Raw genomic sequence first — 16,540 nt, forward strand, 5'->3', positions numbered from 1 at the left:
CAGTCCTCTCACATTACCCACTGGGATCTGAAAACACAGCACTCAGGGCTCTGTGATTACAGCATACACCTCTCTTCGCCTCCCAACCCTGCCCCTCTCCCCCGCCCCGCACACACTTCTGTCCCTCTCTAGAGTTTTGAAAAGTGGAGACTCGCCCTGGAGATGTGGAGGCCTAAACTCTGTAAACCCGAGGTGGCAGGCTCTGGGCTTGAAGTGCCCTGGAGTCCTGAAATGTAACCTCCTTTCTGGACTTGGAGCTGTGACCCTGGACTCCCCACCCCCACCCTGCCTGAGGGCAGGGTCTGCACTCTTTTGTACCATCCAGGCCTTGAAATATGATCTGATGAACTTTCCTTGACCCTCTGGTGACTAGGTCCCCCCACCTCAATTAAATCAAGTTGATCCTTCTTTCAGGTTCTCTAAACCGTGAGCTTCCATTCAAGGGGGCCTGGACCCTGGGGAGCCTTCTTTCTTCTTGAGTCCATTGCTACCCCTCTAAGTACCTTAAATGTCATTGAAACATCCCCCTTTTTTACAGGGGCCTTCCTCAGCCTGTCATATTCATGGCTGCAGATTCTGTCTTTTGGGGTGCATCACAGACTGCTCGGAGGGACGAATGTTGGGGGCTTGTTGGTGAACTTTGAAATCTGAGACTCTCAGCTTGAGACCTGGAGGCAGGTTTGGGGCAGGGGTGTCTGCGAGCTCCCTGAAATAGTCCGCAGCACACATCTCCACTTTCCTGGAAAGAGGCGCCTTCCTGAGCTTCCCCCAGCGCTCCGAGGGGCCTGTGCTAGAGGAGAGGTTCAGCGCAGCTGCTGTGTCTCAGCTGATGTCTCCCCACGCGACTTCCAGGCAAGCCTGGAGTTGAAACTCTGGAAGCTGCCGGGGCCTGGCGCTGTTTATAAACACAGCTCTGACGGCAGGCAGGTCAGCTCAGAGCCAGGGCAGGAAGTGATCCTGGGGCATTTGGGGCTTCTTCCTGAATGCTTGTCCCCCCCGCATTCCCTCCAGTGTCAAGGGCAGGCTCCTCTGAGGTGGCAGCTGCCGGGAAATCTGAGTCGTGAACATATGGCCGCCTAAGGGGTGTGCTCCGGGAAGTGGGAGCTGGGGCTCCACTGTCCAGCCTGGGCGGGGCGGAGGCTCCCGGGGTGCCAGGATGTCAGCAGGTTCCTGAGCCCACCTGCCTTCGACCAGGCTGCCAGTGTGAAGTGTCCACATGACATCGTCTCTCCCTGCTAAGGCCTTGGGCCACTTCCAGAAGAAACATCTTGTCCGCAAGCCTTTGTGTTTTCTGCACAAGGTAGGAAGTCAGGCCAAGGGAGGTGAGGCATTTTTGTTTTCAAAGCATCACTGACTCTGAGGCCCAGCAGACCACGCAGGTCCCCATAGCCAGTGTGCTGGTGAGTGAGGGTCCCCGGCAGCGGACGGGAACACCCTGGGGAGCCCAGGGGCCGAGGGGCCGATGCCAGTCCCATGCATGTACTAGGGAGGCTCTGGGCCAGCCACTTCTCTCTGTGAGCCTCGGTTTCCTCACCTACACGATGGGTGTGGTCATTGTGAAATTAGCGACATAGGCCTCGCTGGTGCCTGGCAGGGAGCAGACGCTGGCATCCCGGTTCTTCACGGTCACGGGGCCGCGCAGCCCTGATACGGGAAGAGGCTTCTCCCGAGGCTCTTAGGGCAGGACTGGGCCACCCACACGTGCGTCCCTGTCCTTTTGAGCTGAGAGCCTCTTCGTCTCCAGCAGGATCCTGGCCTGGTACAGCTGGAAGGAATCAGAGTTGACAGATGAGGACCCCGCCAGCGGCCCCGGCTGCTGCAGCCTTGGTGCTGAAATGGGCGGCTAGGCTCCTGGCCTCACCCTGGGGCAGCCGGGAGCTGGAAACCCCAGCACTTCCTGGCACGGAGGCCGCAGTGTAGACACTCCAGTGGGACTGCCTCTGGCTTTGACCCTCAGGGTCTTTCGAGTGGAGTTTGGATGACTTATTGGTTTCTTCGGGTGCCTGCCAGCTTTGCTTACCACCCTTGACACTTGAGCTTTTTCTCCATTCCTCCTGGAAGTTTCTCTTTCCCACCACATCTCATTCATCCCAGGCCAGCTTCAGGGCTGAGGGTGGGTGGCCCCGAAACCCTGCCAGCCCATCCCTCGAGGACACCTGGCTTCTGCAGCCTGTTGAGCCCTCTTTCCCTTTCATGGTCCTACCCCTCATGGAGGGGAGGCCACTGCCAGGCTACCCCACATCAAACACTAGGGTCAGCTGGGCTCTGTTGTTTGGTTTGATTTCGCGGGAGAGGTACTGTCGGGGGATGAGGGCCAGGTCCTGCCAAGCCTCATTCGTCACTTTGGCCCAGGTCCCGCAACAGCCCCTGTGGCTGCTGCCTTCCCCTCGGACCAGTCCCCCAGGGACTCAGGGCGATGTCTGGAGATGTATTTGGTTGTCATGAACTGTGGGTGTTTAGCACCCCACAGTGCCCGGGACGTTCCCAGCGTCCACAGGGCCGAGGGGACGAAACCCTGCTGGAATGATGGGTAGACGTTTCGGAGGCCCCCACAGGCCCGGCCCTGTGTTGCTGTCCGGAGGAGAGTGTGGCAGCAGGGACCGCCCCTGGCTTCAGAGCCAGGTCTGGGTTTGAATCTTGGCACTGCCACCTCTGAGCCTACAGTTCTTTTGTGACAGAGCTCACACACCAGCCTAGCAGGGGTGTTTTAAGGATCAGAGTTAAATATATAATCACATGACCGACTTGGTTCCCGGCAGGTGATTAGTGCTAAGTAAACTGTGGCTACCGTTGGCGAGACCGAAGGGAAAACATGTCTGTGGCTGACAAGGGTTGAGCGCCCGCCCAGCCAGTGCTTTATGTCATTATCCTCCCGACGAAGAGACTGAGGGTCAGAGAGGCACTTGGTGTTTGTTGGCAAGGCACTGGCAGAGGCCGTTTACAAGTAAAGCACGATTCCCAGTTCCTGCCCTGGGGATGCTTTCAGGCTGAAGACAGGGAAAGAGAACCTAAAATAGAAGGGGGGCCTAGTCAGAGGCGCTTTTGCTGCGTTGGCGATGCTGGGAAAGTTTGATGAGGAGGAGGGAGGGGGCAGGGCTTTGCTGGGAGGGGGCATCGTAGGGGCAGGGCACTCCACCAGCCCCAGCCAAGGCTGGCGCTTCCTGGCGAGTGGGTGTCTCTCACGGCCCCCGCCTCAGGGCCTGGCCTCTGCGGAGTCCCCTGCCTCGCAGCTCTGCCTTCTGAGTTGTGTGTGCTTGCTCCTCCTCAGAACATGGTGATGAGTTTTCGAGTCTCCGACCTTCAGATGCTCCTGGGTTTCGTGGGCCGGAGTAAGAGCGGACTGAAGCACGAGCTCGTCACCAGGGCCCTCCAGCTGGTGCAGTTTGACTGTAGCCCCGAGTTGTTCAAAAAGATCAAGGAGCTGTACGAGACCCGCTACGCCAAGAAGAACTCGGAGCCTGCCCAGCAGCCGCACCGGCCCCTGGACCCCCTGACCATGCACTCCACCTACGACCGGGCCGGCGCTGTGCCCAGGACTCCGCTGGCAGGCCCCAATATTGACTACCCCGTGCTCTATGGGAAGTACTTAAACGGACTGGGACGGTTACCCGCCAAGACCCTTAAGCCAGAAGTCCGCCTGGTGAAGCTGCCCTTCTTTAACATGCTGGACGAGCTGCTGAAGCCCACCGAGTTAGGTGAGTGGCCGCCCCGGGGAGGCTGCGACGGGAGGCCTCACCTAGGCCCTGTCGCCCAGCCCAGCCATGCAGCCCACCTTTGGTGATGTTCTCTGGCGCGGCCAGGGCGGGAGCCACGGTGGCCAGGGCTGTCCTTCCCTGGAAGCAAAGGGACCATCTTTGATATTGGTCACCCCTTGCTGTGGTACAAGTTACCCTGAAATGGAGCAGTGGGCGTCTGTTAGCTCTCAGGAACCAGCGAGCTGCGTTGCGGGGCGTTGGGGCTCGGGGGCTCTCATGAGGCTCAGTCAGGCCGGAGCCACCTCATCCGGAGGCTCGACCAGGGCTGGAGCAGCCACTTCCTCGTGTGGTGGCTGGCAGGCTGCAGCTCCTCACCGGCTTTTGGCCGTCGTCCCCAGGTCCTCACTGTGCGGCCTCCTGCACGGGCTGCCCGGGCTTCCACAGCCTGGTGGCTCCCTCACCCTAGGGTAGCGAGCGTGCACGTCCAGCTGGGAGCTGGAGCCCTTTTTATGACCCAGCCTCGGACACGCCTTGCCGTCTCCCCCATGGAGTCCATTGCTCACAGACTCTGTGGCACAGGCAGGGACCACACCAGGCTGTGACTGCCAGGGCCAAGGGTGACCAGGGTCACCTGGGAACCTGGTTTCCCTGCTTATTCCCCATGGAAAGGGGGCTGGCCAGTGGCATCGGCCTTCCCTCCTTCCCCCAGGCTCTGGTTCCTCGCTGGCAGCCTGCAGGTATGGCCTTGGTCAGCGGGCTCAGGTCACTGCCAGGCTGTGCGCACCAGGCGTGCTGGGGGCTCAGGGCGATCCCAGGCAGAGGAGAGGTGCTGGGCTCCACGCTTCTCTCTCTCATGTCTTTGTCTGCAAGCACTGACTGAGCAGGAGTGTGTCAGGACCTCGCAGCCCGCAGCAGTGTGGACAGGCCCCTGGCGCCTCCCAGCAGCCGTGACCATTCAGGCTGCAGGTGGGTATCAAGCCCGGTCTCTGCCTCAACCATAGCCCTGAGCTCAGGGCCAGGGAGGCCAGAGCAGCCCCAGCCCCCAGGGCAGGGAGAGTGTGCAGCCTCTGGGACTCCCAGTTAGGGAGTGGAACATCCTGGGCCTTTTGCGGACCTGTGCCCCAAGGCGCTCAGATTTTACCAGGTCCTCTGTGTGCCTGGAGGTCTCTTCTTCCTGCCACCCTTCCCCTGCCCCCACTCTTTCCTTCGCAGTAAACGTCGCGCAGTAAACGTCGGAGTGCAGTAAACGTGGGAGTGCCTGCTGGGTGGGTGCGTGATGGGCACCAGGCATGGACACGCAGCAGGGAACGGAACCAAGGCCGCGAGGTTCAGGAAGCCTCTGCACGCCCCCTCCCACCCTGCTGACCCAGCGACCTGCCTGGTCCCTGCTGTGGCCTGAGGGCTCCTCTCTGGCACGCTTCAGTCCACTGGGTGCCAGCTGGCCCCACTCCCCTGCCCCGGGAGGCAGGGTCAATGGGGGTGTGGGGAAGGGGAACTGGCCGCCATTCCCCTCCCACCTACAGCCCTGGGACTTTGTGAGGTTAGGTTGGAGGGGCTGGGCTTCCAAGTGAGGTTGGAGGAGGTGGAGGAGGTGGAGGAGGTAGGAAGATGCTGCTGGTGGTTCCTGAGACAGTGAGGCTCCTCCCTCCAGCCTGAGGCTCCGCCTTCCAAGTGAGGCTCCGCCTCCACCTTTTTTCTTTTGCAGGAGGTGTCTAGCGGCAGCCTCCTGGGGAGCAGGTTGGCCCAGCAGCACCTGTCCTGGGAGACTCGGGGCCTTGGCCTGACTTTCCCGGCCTTTGCTGCCTCATGAGGGAAGCGGTTCCCCCTGGCGGGTTCTTGGGCAGAGCTGGCTATCTCTGAAGCTTGGGCCTTGGGAAGGACCTGCATCACAGGGAGGCTGGGCTTTCCCGGGAGCGGCAGGGCAGGCTTGGTCCAGGGCGGGGGACAGGGCTGACTGTCTTCCTTCCTGCACGGGGACCAGTAGCTCCATCCCACAATGCATCACTGTGCCCTGAGCCCCCAGGGACCCCGGTCACCTGATCTCCGGGAGAGCCAGCTCCCCTGTCTACACCAGTATGACTCTGCTGGCGGCTCAGAACAAAGAGGCCAACCCCACCCTGCCTCTCCTTCCCACTGGCCCCCTCTCCATCCTAGGCCACCAGGTGAACCTCCTTTCCTGGATTCCCATGCTCTTGGGGGACCCCCCCGGGGAATGCCTGGGTCCTCAGAGGTTTCCTGGAGCATAGACCCTGGCCCCAAAGCAGTGCTCCCCTTGGTTTCAGGGCCTGAGATGCCATTCCTCCACCCCGACCCTGGGCTGTGTCCTTCCCCAGGGTGCACTCTGTGGTGCTGGCCTTGCGGGGGACCGCCTCAGGAGGACCCAGTTCCACCGGCTTCCCCCTTGCCCCCGCCTCTGGCTGTGACCCACCGGCCAGCGTGAGGCCCACTGCTCTGGTCTGTTTCCCCGGAATAGCTGCCGGCCGGCTCCAGGATGGAGACTGCGCCAGGCGGACAGGAGCCATAAATCACGTGGCGCGGAATGCTGGGCTGGGGGAGGGGGTGACAGAGCTGCAGAGCAGGCTACGGGGGCCTCGGGCCACAGATGATCGGCTCCAGTGGGAGGTACCATGTGTGGGGACGGGGCTGGCGCCCAGAACAGTGCGGAGAATGGCCCAAGGTCACACAGCGGCCTGCCTTCCCTTATTCTGAGCCGACTGGGTCCTGCCTCTGAGCAGAGGCTCTGGCCTGGACCTCGTGAAGGCTGGGGACCCTGTCCTGCCTCTCAGCAAGGAAGCCCGCCCCACCGCTTCCCAGCCTGCACCACCTGGGGAGTCCGGCTAGGGGGCCTGACCCTCCTGTCAGGGCACATGGGAAGAGAGGCTGTCAGGAGATGTGGGGCGGAAGGAAGGACACACGCTGGCCGGGCACAGAGCTGCTTCTCCAGGGCCTCGGCCCACAGCGGGCACCCCGAGGAATCTGCCTGCTTGCCCGCCTGCTGTGCAGAGTGGAGCCCCTGTCGCCACGGCTTCAGACGCCCCCAGAGGCAGGAAGCCCTGGCACTAGCCAAGAGCTGCCAGTCGGGCATGTGCTGTGCTGTGCTGTGCTGTGTGTAGACACATGTGCCCTTCAGTCTCTGAAGCCCTTGGGTGAGCATTGCCCAGGCCACAGCAAGGTAGCATGGTCCCTGCTCAGGTGCCACACAGAAGTGCCAGGTGATGAGTGTCTCGTGGCTGGCAGAGGGCTTTCAGGGGCAGCTGTCAGTAGCGGGAGCCATTCACTGTACATTTGGGAGGAGGTAGCAGTCAGGAAGGCTTCCTGGAGGCAGCAGCTTCCAGTCCAGACCTGAGGGTGATTCCCAAGAAGCCAGGCAGCGAGGAGGGGGCAGAGGAGTGTACTCCAGGCAGAGATGGGGGCAGGGGAGTGTACTCTGGGCAGAGGGGAGGGGGCAGAGGAGTGTACTCCAGGCAGAGGGCAGTGAGGGCAGAGGCCGATGGCCAGAGAGGGCTCATTCACAGGGCTGAATGGAGTCCATTGTGGCCAGAGTGTGGTGTGCCCAGGAGGAGGGACGCAGCAGCCTGGGTGCAGGCGGCAGAGGCTGGAACCCGAGAATGGTGGGTCCAGGGAAGGTTGGAAGCTACCCTGCTTTCCCCGAGGGCTGCAGCGCCCCTGAGGTTCTGGCGTGATTTTGGGGGTCAGTGAGAAAACTGAGAGGTGCAGGAGGCAAGTGGCCACCTGCCTTCCACAGCCAGGCCTGCTGCCCGCCCAGGCCCACCATCTGTCCGTCTGCACACTGGGAGCCTGGGGGGCATGGGGCATCCTGTGTCACTGTCCCGTGTGTAGGGTAGTCTGACCCACTCGGCCCGCTGGCACTTCCCGTGCCTATGATTGGGGAACAAGGGGACTCCGCCAGCTCTGCCCCAGGTCCGGGCCTTCTGGTTGAGGAGGAGGGATGGGCCCACCGCTACCAACTGGGGGACTGCTGGCAGCCACCCCCACATCCCACTGGTCCTTCTCCTGTCCCCTGTGGCCCCTGCCCTGCCCAGCCCAGTTCCCCACCTGCCCGCCGGCCACAGCCTCCTGCTCTGCTTCCTGCCCACTGGTCCCCCTCCCATGGCAGCCTGTGAATGTTCTCGCTGATGGGTGGAGCTGTCAGCACCGCCCCCTGTGCCTAGCCAGGGGCACCTGTTCCCCACCCCTCCAGGACAGTGCCCCCTGTGTCCCTCATACCTGACTGTGCTGCCTCTACTCTTAATCTGGGGGACCTGGGGTGGGGAGTTGGTGCTGGTAGCTCTTAGCTGGACAGGGTGGGGCTGGGAGTTAGAGAACTTGTATGTGCTGGGGAGGGGACAGCCTGGAGGAGGGGGCCAGCACATGGGCCAGCTGGAGGCAGAATGTTCCCATCCGATCAGCTTTTTAAAAATTTTTTTATTTTTGAGATGGAGTCTTGTTCTGTCGCCCAGCCTGGAGGGCAGTGGCCGGATCTCAGCTCACTGCAAGCTCCGCCTCCCGGGTTCACATCATTCTCCTGCCTCAGCCTCCCGAGTAGCTGGGACTACAGGCGCCGCCACCGCACCCGGCTAGTTTTTTGTATTTTTTAGTAGAGACGGGGTTTCGCCGTGTTAGCCAGGATGATCTCGATCTCCTGACCTCGTGATCCGCCCGCCTCGGCCTCCCAGAAGTGCTGGGATTACAGGCGTGAGCCACCGCGCCCGGCCCCGATCAGCCTTTTAAAATCTCCCCGTGTTTCATTTCTATTTACACTTGCACAATGATGCGCCTGTCCCAGAAAACTGGAGTCAACAGCAGAGCAGCCCGGCTGGCGCCCTGCTGCCCGAGCGGGCCGCCTCAGCGCAGCGGGCCGTGCTTGCCGCCTTCCCCCTTTGCCTGTGTGATTGTAGGAGCGTGTGGCTGTCCTGGCTGCTGTTTTATAACCACCCCCCATGCTGTGAGCATCTGCTCCTGGCGTTAAATATTCATGTCAGCAGCATCTCGCGAGGCTCCCTGGCAGCCTTGGGTGGAGCCAGCGGCTGGGCCCTTCTTGTTGGGCTCTCGGATTGGGCCCATGGGCTGCTTTGCATGCCCGGGCTGGAGGGCCTGGCTGGGCACCTCATCCCAGAACCGGCTCTGCCTGGCAGGGCCCAGCCTCGCACCTGGCCGCAAAGGTGCATCTGGTTCAGCAGCGCCTGTGCCTTGGTCCTGTGGCCCGTGGGTGCCGGGCAGTCCACGAAACCGTCTCCCCCTCGGGGAACTTCATGCTTCAATGGCCCAACAAGAAGGAGCAGCAGAGTGATGCAGGGGAACTGAGTCGATCCTTGGAGGGAGAAGGTTTGGAGAAAAGCGGGGCGGGGGGTGCAGTTTTTAAATGAGGTGCTCAGGGAAGCCTTTCCTTCTGGTTACATTTGTGCAAAGACAAATATAGGGCCATGAGGCTGGTCGGGAGAGGAAGGTTCCAGAAGAGGGAATGGCGTGTGCAGAGTCCCCGAGGCAGCATGGCTGGTAGGGCCCAGGCAGGAGGCCAGGGTGGGTGTGGCCCTGAACAGGGATGCTGAGGGCCAGGGGTCTCCTGCAGAGCCAGCCCAGGGAGCAGGCTCTGGCTGCTGAGACCAGCAGAGCTGGGGGCAGGTGTCCGCGTCGGGTGGCATTTGAAAGCAGAACTGACAGGACTGGCTGGGGGAGTGGATGTTTGCAGGACAGCAGAGGCGGGGGCTGCGTGGATGCCACCTGGGTTTCTGGCCCCAAACAGCTGACCCCGAGGGCAGAAGAGGAGGTTTGCGGTAGCCCCTCTTCCTAAGGGCCAGCCACAGCCCCTTCCCCAGCAGAGGGGGGCCAGGTGTTTGGGGGGATCCGTGAGCGGCCTGGGGCGAGTAGCACAGCAGAGCAGTCAGAGCACAGGGCATCTCCCGGGTCCCCAGCAGAGAAGCACAGCCTGGCCTCCCCCAGAGGGAGCCTCCCAGGGCAAGGACCCCAGAGTTTTGGTCTTCAATGACTGGGCCCTTTCTGCCCCAGGCATGGACTTGCTGCTTATTGGGGACCCACTCTCCTCCCCTAATTCCTGGACTAATTTCGTGGACTGAGACACTGAGGGGTGGAGTGTCCGTGTTTTCACCTCTGACCCAGCCTGGAAGCTCAAGGCCCAGCTCAGGTGTCGGCTCCTGTGAGGCCTCCCTGCCCCGAACCATTGCTCCCCGGCGCTTGGGGCAGATCTGGGCGCGTCTACAGGTGGCCTGTGTGCCCCACCCTCCCAATTAGGCGGCCTTCCTCAGGGGCCCAGCTGGGCATCCACAGCCCATCACCTCTGCAGAGACTGGCTGTGCCCTCAGCACATAAACGGGAACAGGCTGTGGCACTGTGGCGCTTGTGGCAACGCCACTGCTGCGGTAGCACCCTCTTCCTGAGGGCCAGCCACAGACCCGGCACCGGTTCCCGCAGAAACGGGTCAGCATGGGCCGGACATGCAGGCTCAGGCCACAAAGGCCCTGGCAGGGCTGGGATCCCAGCCCAGGCAGTCTGGCTTCTTTTTTTTTTTTTTTTGAGACAGAGTCTTGCTCTGTGGCCCAGGCTGGAGTGCAGTGGCACAACTTCGGCTCACTGCAAGCTCCACCTCCTGGGTTCACGCCATTCTGCCTTAGCTTCCCGAGTAGCTGGGCTTCCCGTGAGCCACCACACCCAGCCGGCAGTCTGAGCTTCTGAGCCTAAAGCAGATGTACTTTTTACATCGTTACCCGTTCTCATGGGTTTTAATTGAGAAAGTTCCAAGACGGTGCTGGCAGTTGAGGTCCGATGCCACGGCTCCGGTTCTTGTAAAGGCCCTTGTCATAGGTGCAGGCCACACTGCTGTGTGCACTGCCGTCCTGGGAGCACCTTTCCAGGACCGGGCAGTCTCTGCTCATAACACAGACAGTGTGGCCTGCGAAGCTGATGAACTCCAGCCTTTACCAGGGCAGTTCGCCGTCCTTGTTCTGAAGGGCTTGCCCGTCATCTTGTCTCCCGGCCACTCCAAGGCTGCCATTGTGGCCGGATTCTCTCTCCCCCACGCTCCTCCGATATTTTTTTACACTTATAGACAAATAGGCATTTACTCAGATTCCTTCCCTCCGTTTTCGTTACACAAGCGATGGCAGGGCATACATGCCGCTCAGTGTTTTTGATTTACGTCTAAATATATTTTTTAACGTAGACACAGTCTTGCTGTGTTGCCCAGGCTGGTCTCACACTTCTGAACCCAAGCAATCTTCCCGCCTCAGCCTCCTGCGCCGCAGGGATGACAGCTGCACACCAGCACACCTGGCTCAGGCTCATTTAAAAATGGTTTTTTAGAGACAAGGTCTCACTATGTTACCCAGGCTAGTCTCCAACTACTGTGCTAAAGCGATCCTCCTACCTTGGCCTCCTAAAGTGCTGGGATTACAGGCATGAGCTGCCGTACCCGGCCTGCAAGTCTCTGAATGCATGTTTCCATTTACTTTGTTTTTTTTTTTTTTTTTATTTTTTTTGAGACGGAGTCTCGCTCTGTCACCCAGGCTGGAGTGCAGTGGCCGGATCTCAGCTCACTGCAAGCTCCGCCTCCTGGGTTCACGCCATTCTCCTGCCTCAGCCTCCTGAGTAGCTGGGACTACAGGCGCCTGCCACCTCGCCCGGCTAAGTTTTTGTATCTTTAGTAGAGACGGGGTTTCACTGTGTTAGCCAGGATGGTCTCGATCTCCTGACCTCGTGATCCACCCGTCTCGGCCTCCCAAAGTGCTGGGATTACAGGCTTGAGCCACCGCACCCGGCCGCATGTTTCCATTTACTGAAGGAAAATACTTTGAGTGGGATTCCTGGGTGCTGGGGTAGGTCTGTGCTTACCTTTATAAGGGCAGTTTCCCAAAGTGATTGTACTGTCTTATAACCCCACCAGCAGAGAGTTTGCTCTACACCCTCGCCACCTCGTAGAGTTGCCAGTCTTTTCATTTTAGCCATGCTAGTGGATGTGTAGAGAGATATTTTACTTTATTTTACCTCATTTTATTTTATTGATACGGAGCCGCACTCTGTCACCCAGGCTGGAGTGCAGTGACCCAGTCTCGGTTCACTGCAACCTCCGCCTCCTGGGTTTAAGCGATTCTCCTTAGCCTCCCAAGTAGCTGGGATTACAGGCGTGTGTCACCATGCCTGGCTAATTTTTGTATTTTTAGTAGAGATGGGGTTACCATATTGTCCAGGCTGGTCTTGAACTCCTGACCTCAAGCGATCCACCCGCCTTGGCCTCCACAGTGCTGGGATTCCAGGCATGAGCCACCGCGCCTGGCCTGTGTGTGTAGAGAGGATTTATACCAGTCTTAGATTTCTCACACAAATCGCAGGGGCCTGAAATACTGGCTGATATTTTGTGGAGGATTTTACATCTGTGTTCGTGAGGGGCATTTATTGGTAATTTTCCTTCCTTGACGCCGTGTTGTGAGGTTTTGGTATCAGAGTTATGCTGGCCTTGTAAAATAGGTAGTATTCTTTCCTTCTCTGTTGTTTGAAAGAGTTTACATACAGTTTATGTGGTTTCTTTCCAAAATGTTTTATAGAATTCACCAATATGGACCTGCAGTTTTCTTTTTCTTTTTCTTTTTCTTTTCTTTTTTTTTTTTTTTTTGAGATGGGGTCTGGTTCTGTTGCCCAGGCTGGAGTGCAGTGGTGCGATCACGGCTCACTGCAGCCTCCACCTCCTGGGCTCAAGCGATCCTCCTGCCTCAGCCTCCAAGGTAGCTGGGACTACAGGTGGTGCGCGCCTCCACACCTGGCTAATTTAAAAAATTTTTGTAGAGACAGGGTCTCACTGTGTTGCCCAGGCTGGCCTCAAACTCCTGGGCTCAAGCGATCCGCCCACCTCAGCCCCCAAAGTGCTGGGATTACGGGCGTGAGCCACCGTGCCCGACCTGGACCTGCAGTTTTCAGAAAAGGTTTTAATTATGGATCCAAATTCCTTAACAGGTAACAAACTTTTCAAACTTCCTGTATCTTTTGGTACCCGTTTTGGTAATGTGCATCTTTGGAAGAATTTGTCACTGAGTTGTCAGATCCATTGGCATGAAGGTACACCTTTTCTTCCCCTGTTGGACCAGAAAGCGGTAGGGTCTGTACTGTGGTTCTCTTTCATTTCTGATATGGGTAGTTTGTGTTCTCACTGTCTTTTTGTTGTTCAGCTAGAGTTTCGTTCGTTTGTTTTTGTTTTTGTGTTTTGGGGGTTTTTTTGGAAACAGTCTCGCTCTGTCGCCCAGGCAGTGGTGTGATCTCCACTCACTGCAACCTCCACCTCCCAGCTTCAAGCAGTTCTCCTGCCTCAGCCTCCCAAGTAGCTGGGATTACAGGTGCCTGAACCACGCCTGGCTAATTTTTTTTTTTTTTTTGAGACGCCACACCATGCTGTTTTTTTTTTTGAGATGGGGCAGCCAGGTGCAGTGGCTCATGCCTGTAATCCCAGCACTTTGGGAGACCAAGGCGGGCGGATCACCTGAGGTTGGGAGTTCAAGACCAGCCTGACCAACATGGAGAAACCCTGTCTCTGCTAAAAATACAAAATTAGCTGGGCGTGGTGGCACATGCCTGTAATCCCAGCTGCTTTGGGAGGCTGAGGCAAGAGGATCGTTTGAACCCATGAAGCGGAGGTTGTGGTGAGCCGAGATGATGCCATTGCACTCCAGCCTGGGTGACAAGGGTGAAACAAAGTCTCAAAAAAAAAAAAAAGATGGGGCTGGCTGAGCGCAATGGCTCACGTCTGTAATCCCAGCATTTTGAGAGGTTGAGGTGGGCAGATCACCTGAAGTCACGACTTTGAAACGAGCCTGGCCAACATGGTGAAATCCGATTTCTACTAAAAATACAATAATTAGCCAGGCGTGGTGGCTATTTGGGAGGCTGAGGCAGGAGAATTGCTTGAACCTGGGAGACGGAGGTTGCAGTGAGCCGAGATCGTGCCATTGTACTCCAGCCTGGGCGACAGGGTAAGACTCCATCTCAAAAACAAAACAAACAAACACAAAGAACAGTGTTTTCTGACTGCGCCTCTGCTCGTCAGTCCAGTTGTAAGTAATAGGGTAGGGCCCAGGCTTGTGAGCGCCATGGCCTTCATCCCGTCAGTACCTCCGGCGCCACCTCTGTCCATGTGACGCCATGGCCACCTTGCAGGCACGAGGAGAGCAAGGGCCGGGTCCATTTTGTACTTAGGAGGGAGGAGGGATGGCAGGTCCTGCAGGCCTGGCTGGGTCCAGCTCTCCCCCCAGGCAGCTGGGCATTTTTCAGCCTTCCTAAATAGACGCCTGCATCCCATGGGCTGCAAAGGGCACTGGCTCTCTGAGTGGCCCTCAACAGGACACGGGCCGTGGTGAATGGCCCCGAGAAGGGGATGGGCGGGAGTCCTCCCTCATTCTCCTCCCTCATCCTCCTCCCTGGGCGGCCCCCACCTCTGCCCCACATATCTGTCCCGCCAGCTTCCCATTTCCTGTTTCCTGATCTGAAGAGGAGAAGGCCGGGAAAAGCGACTGGGCTCGGGGGACCTGCCAGGGACCAGACATGCCCATGACCCTGTGTTTGTCTTCAGTCCCACAGAACAACGAGAAGCTTCAGGAGAGCCCGTGCATCTTCGCATTGACGCCAAGACAGGTGGAGTTGATCCGGAACTCCAGGTGCGCGGCTCCCCCCCAGCCCCGTGCCCTGCCGCCTGCCCGCTTTCTCCTGGGCTCACTGGAAGAGCCGGCAGCCACGCCCACTGCAGGCCCGGCTCGGGCTCAGTCCAGAACCGTGCTGCGAGGCAGTGGCCGGGTTCGCTGCCTTCCAGAAAACCCCGTCCTGAGTCTCACCTGCTGGGCTGTGTGCCCACTGCCTGTACCCTGCAGCCCGCTAGAGAGAGGCGGCTGACTGTCCCCTTTTAACACGGTCTTGCCCTTTGCATGTGGGACCATCCTGGGCGCTGCAGGGTGCTGAGTAGCATTCCTCGCCTCTACCCACTCCATGCCGAGAACACACCCATGTTGTGACAGCCACAGATGTCCCCAGACGTTGTCCAGTGTCCCCTGGGGCAGGATAACGCGGGTGAGACCTCCCTGGGTTATTGGATTCCACGTACCCCCAAGAGACTCTGCGTCCCTTAATCCTCTGCCCTGCTGAGGTCCCAGAAGGCTGCATACATTGAAATCCACACCCTGAGTTGGAGGGGAAGAGAGGAGGAGAATCCCGGGAGCTGGGGTCCCTGGTTTACACCGCCCGCCTTATCCGGAATTTATTCTGGTGTCCAGCATGAGCAGGAAGTTAGGTGTTTTGTTTTGTTTGTTTGTTTTTGAGACTGAGTTTCACTCTTGTTGCCCAGGCTGGAGTGCAGTGGCACGATCTTGGCTTCCTGCAACTTCCACCTCCCGTATTCAAGCGATTCTCCTGCCTCAACCTCCCAGGTAGCTGGGATTACAGGCGCCCGCTACCACGCCCGGCTGTTCTTGTATTTTTAGTAGAAATGGGGTTTTGCCATGTTGGTCAGGCTGGTCTCGAACTCCTGACTCAGGTGATTCACCCACCTCAGCCTCCCAGAGTGCTGGAATTACAGGCGTGAACCACCGCGCCCGGCCAAAGTCAGGTTTTTTCCCAGATAATGAACGCAGGGTTTACCCCTGTGCACCGTGGATAGTGAGGTGGGATCGTTCCCTCGGATGTCCCCAGACACTGCCCTCAGATGAGGACGGTTGAACTCTAGCAGGTGAGGGGCCAGTGTGGCTGCCCGGTGCTCTGCTCCTCCCTCAGTCTCTCTCAGGCTGTCCTGCCTCCAGCTGAGACAGATTCTTGCCGGGGCAGCCTCATGGTGGGTGCTGGACCCTCAGGACAGGGGAGGCCTTTTGCCCAGGTCACCGCTGAGTCCGTGGCAGGGCTGGGCTGGGCGCCCCCATTTGATGCCCAGCTTCTCATGCTCAGCTGCTTCAGACCCACCGCCTCTACTTGCTGTGGGGCCAGGTTCCCGGGGCCTCCCAGCCTGGCCCTCACACCTAGTAAGGGTTCAGAACCAGCTGAGCCAGGCTTGGCCACGGAGGCCTCTCTGCCTGGGTGACCCAAGGTGGTGACGTCACCTTCCTCCTCTTCCTTGTCTGTGAACCTGGGTCCACACAGCTCCACCCGCACTGCGTCCCTGCTGCGGGGTGCTTGAGCCAGCCACACAGTATAAAAAAATCAGTTTGGGTTTCTCCTCAGAAAGCTTCTGGACATTTCCTTTTCTTTTTTTTTCTTTTTTTGAGACGGAGTCGCTCTGTCACCGGGCTGGAGTGCAGTGGCGCGATCTCGGCTCACTACAAGCTCCGCCCTCTGGGTTCAAGCGATATTCTTCTCCTGACTCCGCCTCGCGAGTAGCTGGGACTACAGGCATGCGCCACCACGCCTGGCTAATTTTTGTATTTTTAGTAGAGACAGGGTTTCACCATGTTGGCCAGGATGATCTCGATCTCTTGACCTCGTGATCCACCCGCCTCTGCCTCCCAAAGTGCTGGGATTACAGGCGTGAACCACCGTGCCCAACCCGCATTTGTATTTCTTACGTTGAGATATGATTTGCATGCCATAGAATACGCAGTTTTTAAGTGTGTCATTGAGTGGGTTCTCGTGGATCAATAGGTAGTGCAGCTCCCACCACTGCCTAGTCTCGGAGCAATTGTGTCCATCCCCATCAGCCACCACCCTTCATCCGCTGGCCCCCACGCATCCCCTCCTATCTCCGTAAATGGGCTTGTCCTAGACATTTCGTAGAAGTGGAGTCACGGCCGGGCGCGGTGGCTCAAGCCTGTAATCCCAGCACTTTGGGAGGCCGAGACGGGTGGATCACGAGGTCAGGAGATCGAGACCAT

At 58.7% G+C, this 16,540-nt stretch overlaps 1 protein-coding gene and 1 long non-coding RNA gene across 7 annotated transcripts in view; one reads left to right on the forward strand and one right to left on the reverse strand.

Moving 5' to 3' along the window:
• PIAS4 (protein inhibitor of activated STAT 4) overlaps positions 1-16,540 on the forward strand; it is a 30,595-nt gene that overhangs the window by 1,447 nt on the left and 12,608 nt on the right. The window contains exons 2-5 of one of the 6 annotated variants that reach the window (XM_028840173.2): positions 1,012-1,300; positions 3,269-3,695; positions 4,566-4,661; positions 14,263-14,347. In XM_028840173.2, the coding sequence (XP_028696006.2) occupies positions 1,217-1,300; positions 3,269-3,695; positions 4,566-4,661; positions 14,263-14,347 (692 nt within the window). In that variant the 5' untranslated portion in view covers positions 1,012-1,216. Of the gene's footprint in view, positions 1-538; positions 675-1,011; positions 1,301-3,268; positions 3,696-4,565; positions 4,662-4,907; positions 5,858-6,028; positions 7,307-8,830; positions 9,021-14,262; positions 14,348-16,540 lie in introns of those variants that run through there. The other 5 variants (XM_077979455.1, XM_077979456.1, XM_077979457.1 and 2 more) reach the window with 5 other exon arrangements.
• On the reverse strand, positions 10,481-13,409 carry LOC144337008 (uncharacterized). The gene is made up of 3 exons (XR_013409599.1): positions 13,368-13,409; positions 11,486-11,725; positions 10,481-11,157 (listed from the first exon to the last, which is right to left on the reverse strand). It is a non-coding gene; the product is annotated as an uncharacterized LOC144337008 (long non-coding RNA).

This window comes from Macaca mulatta, chromosome 19 (assembly GCF_049350105.2).
Source record: "Macaca mulatta isolate MMU2019108-1 chromosome 19, T2T-MMU8v2.0, whole genome shotgun sequence".
Classification (NCBI taxonomy): Eukaryota; Metazoa; Chordata; class Mammalia; order Primates; family Cercopithecidae; genus Macaca; species Macaca mulatta.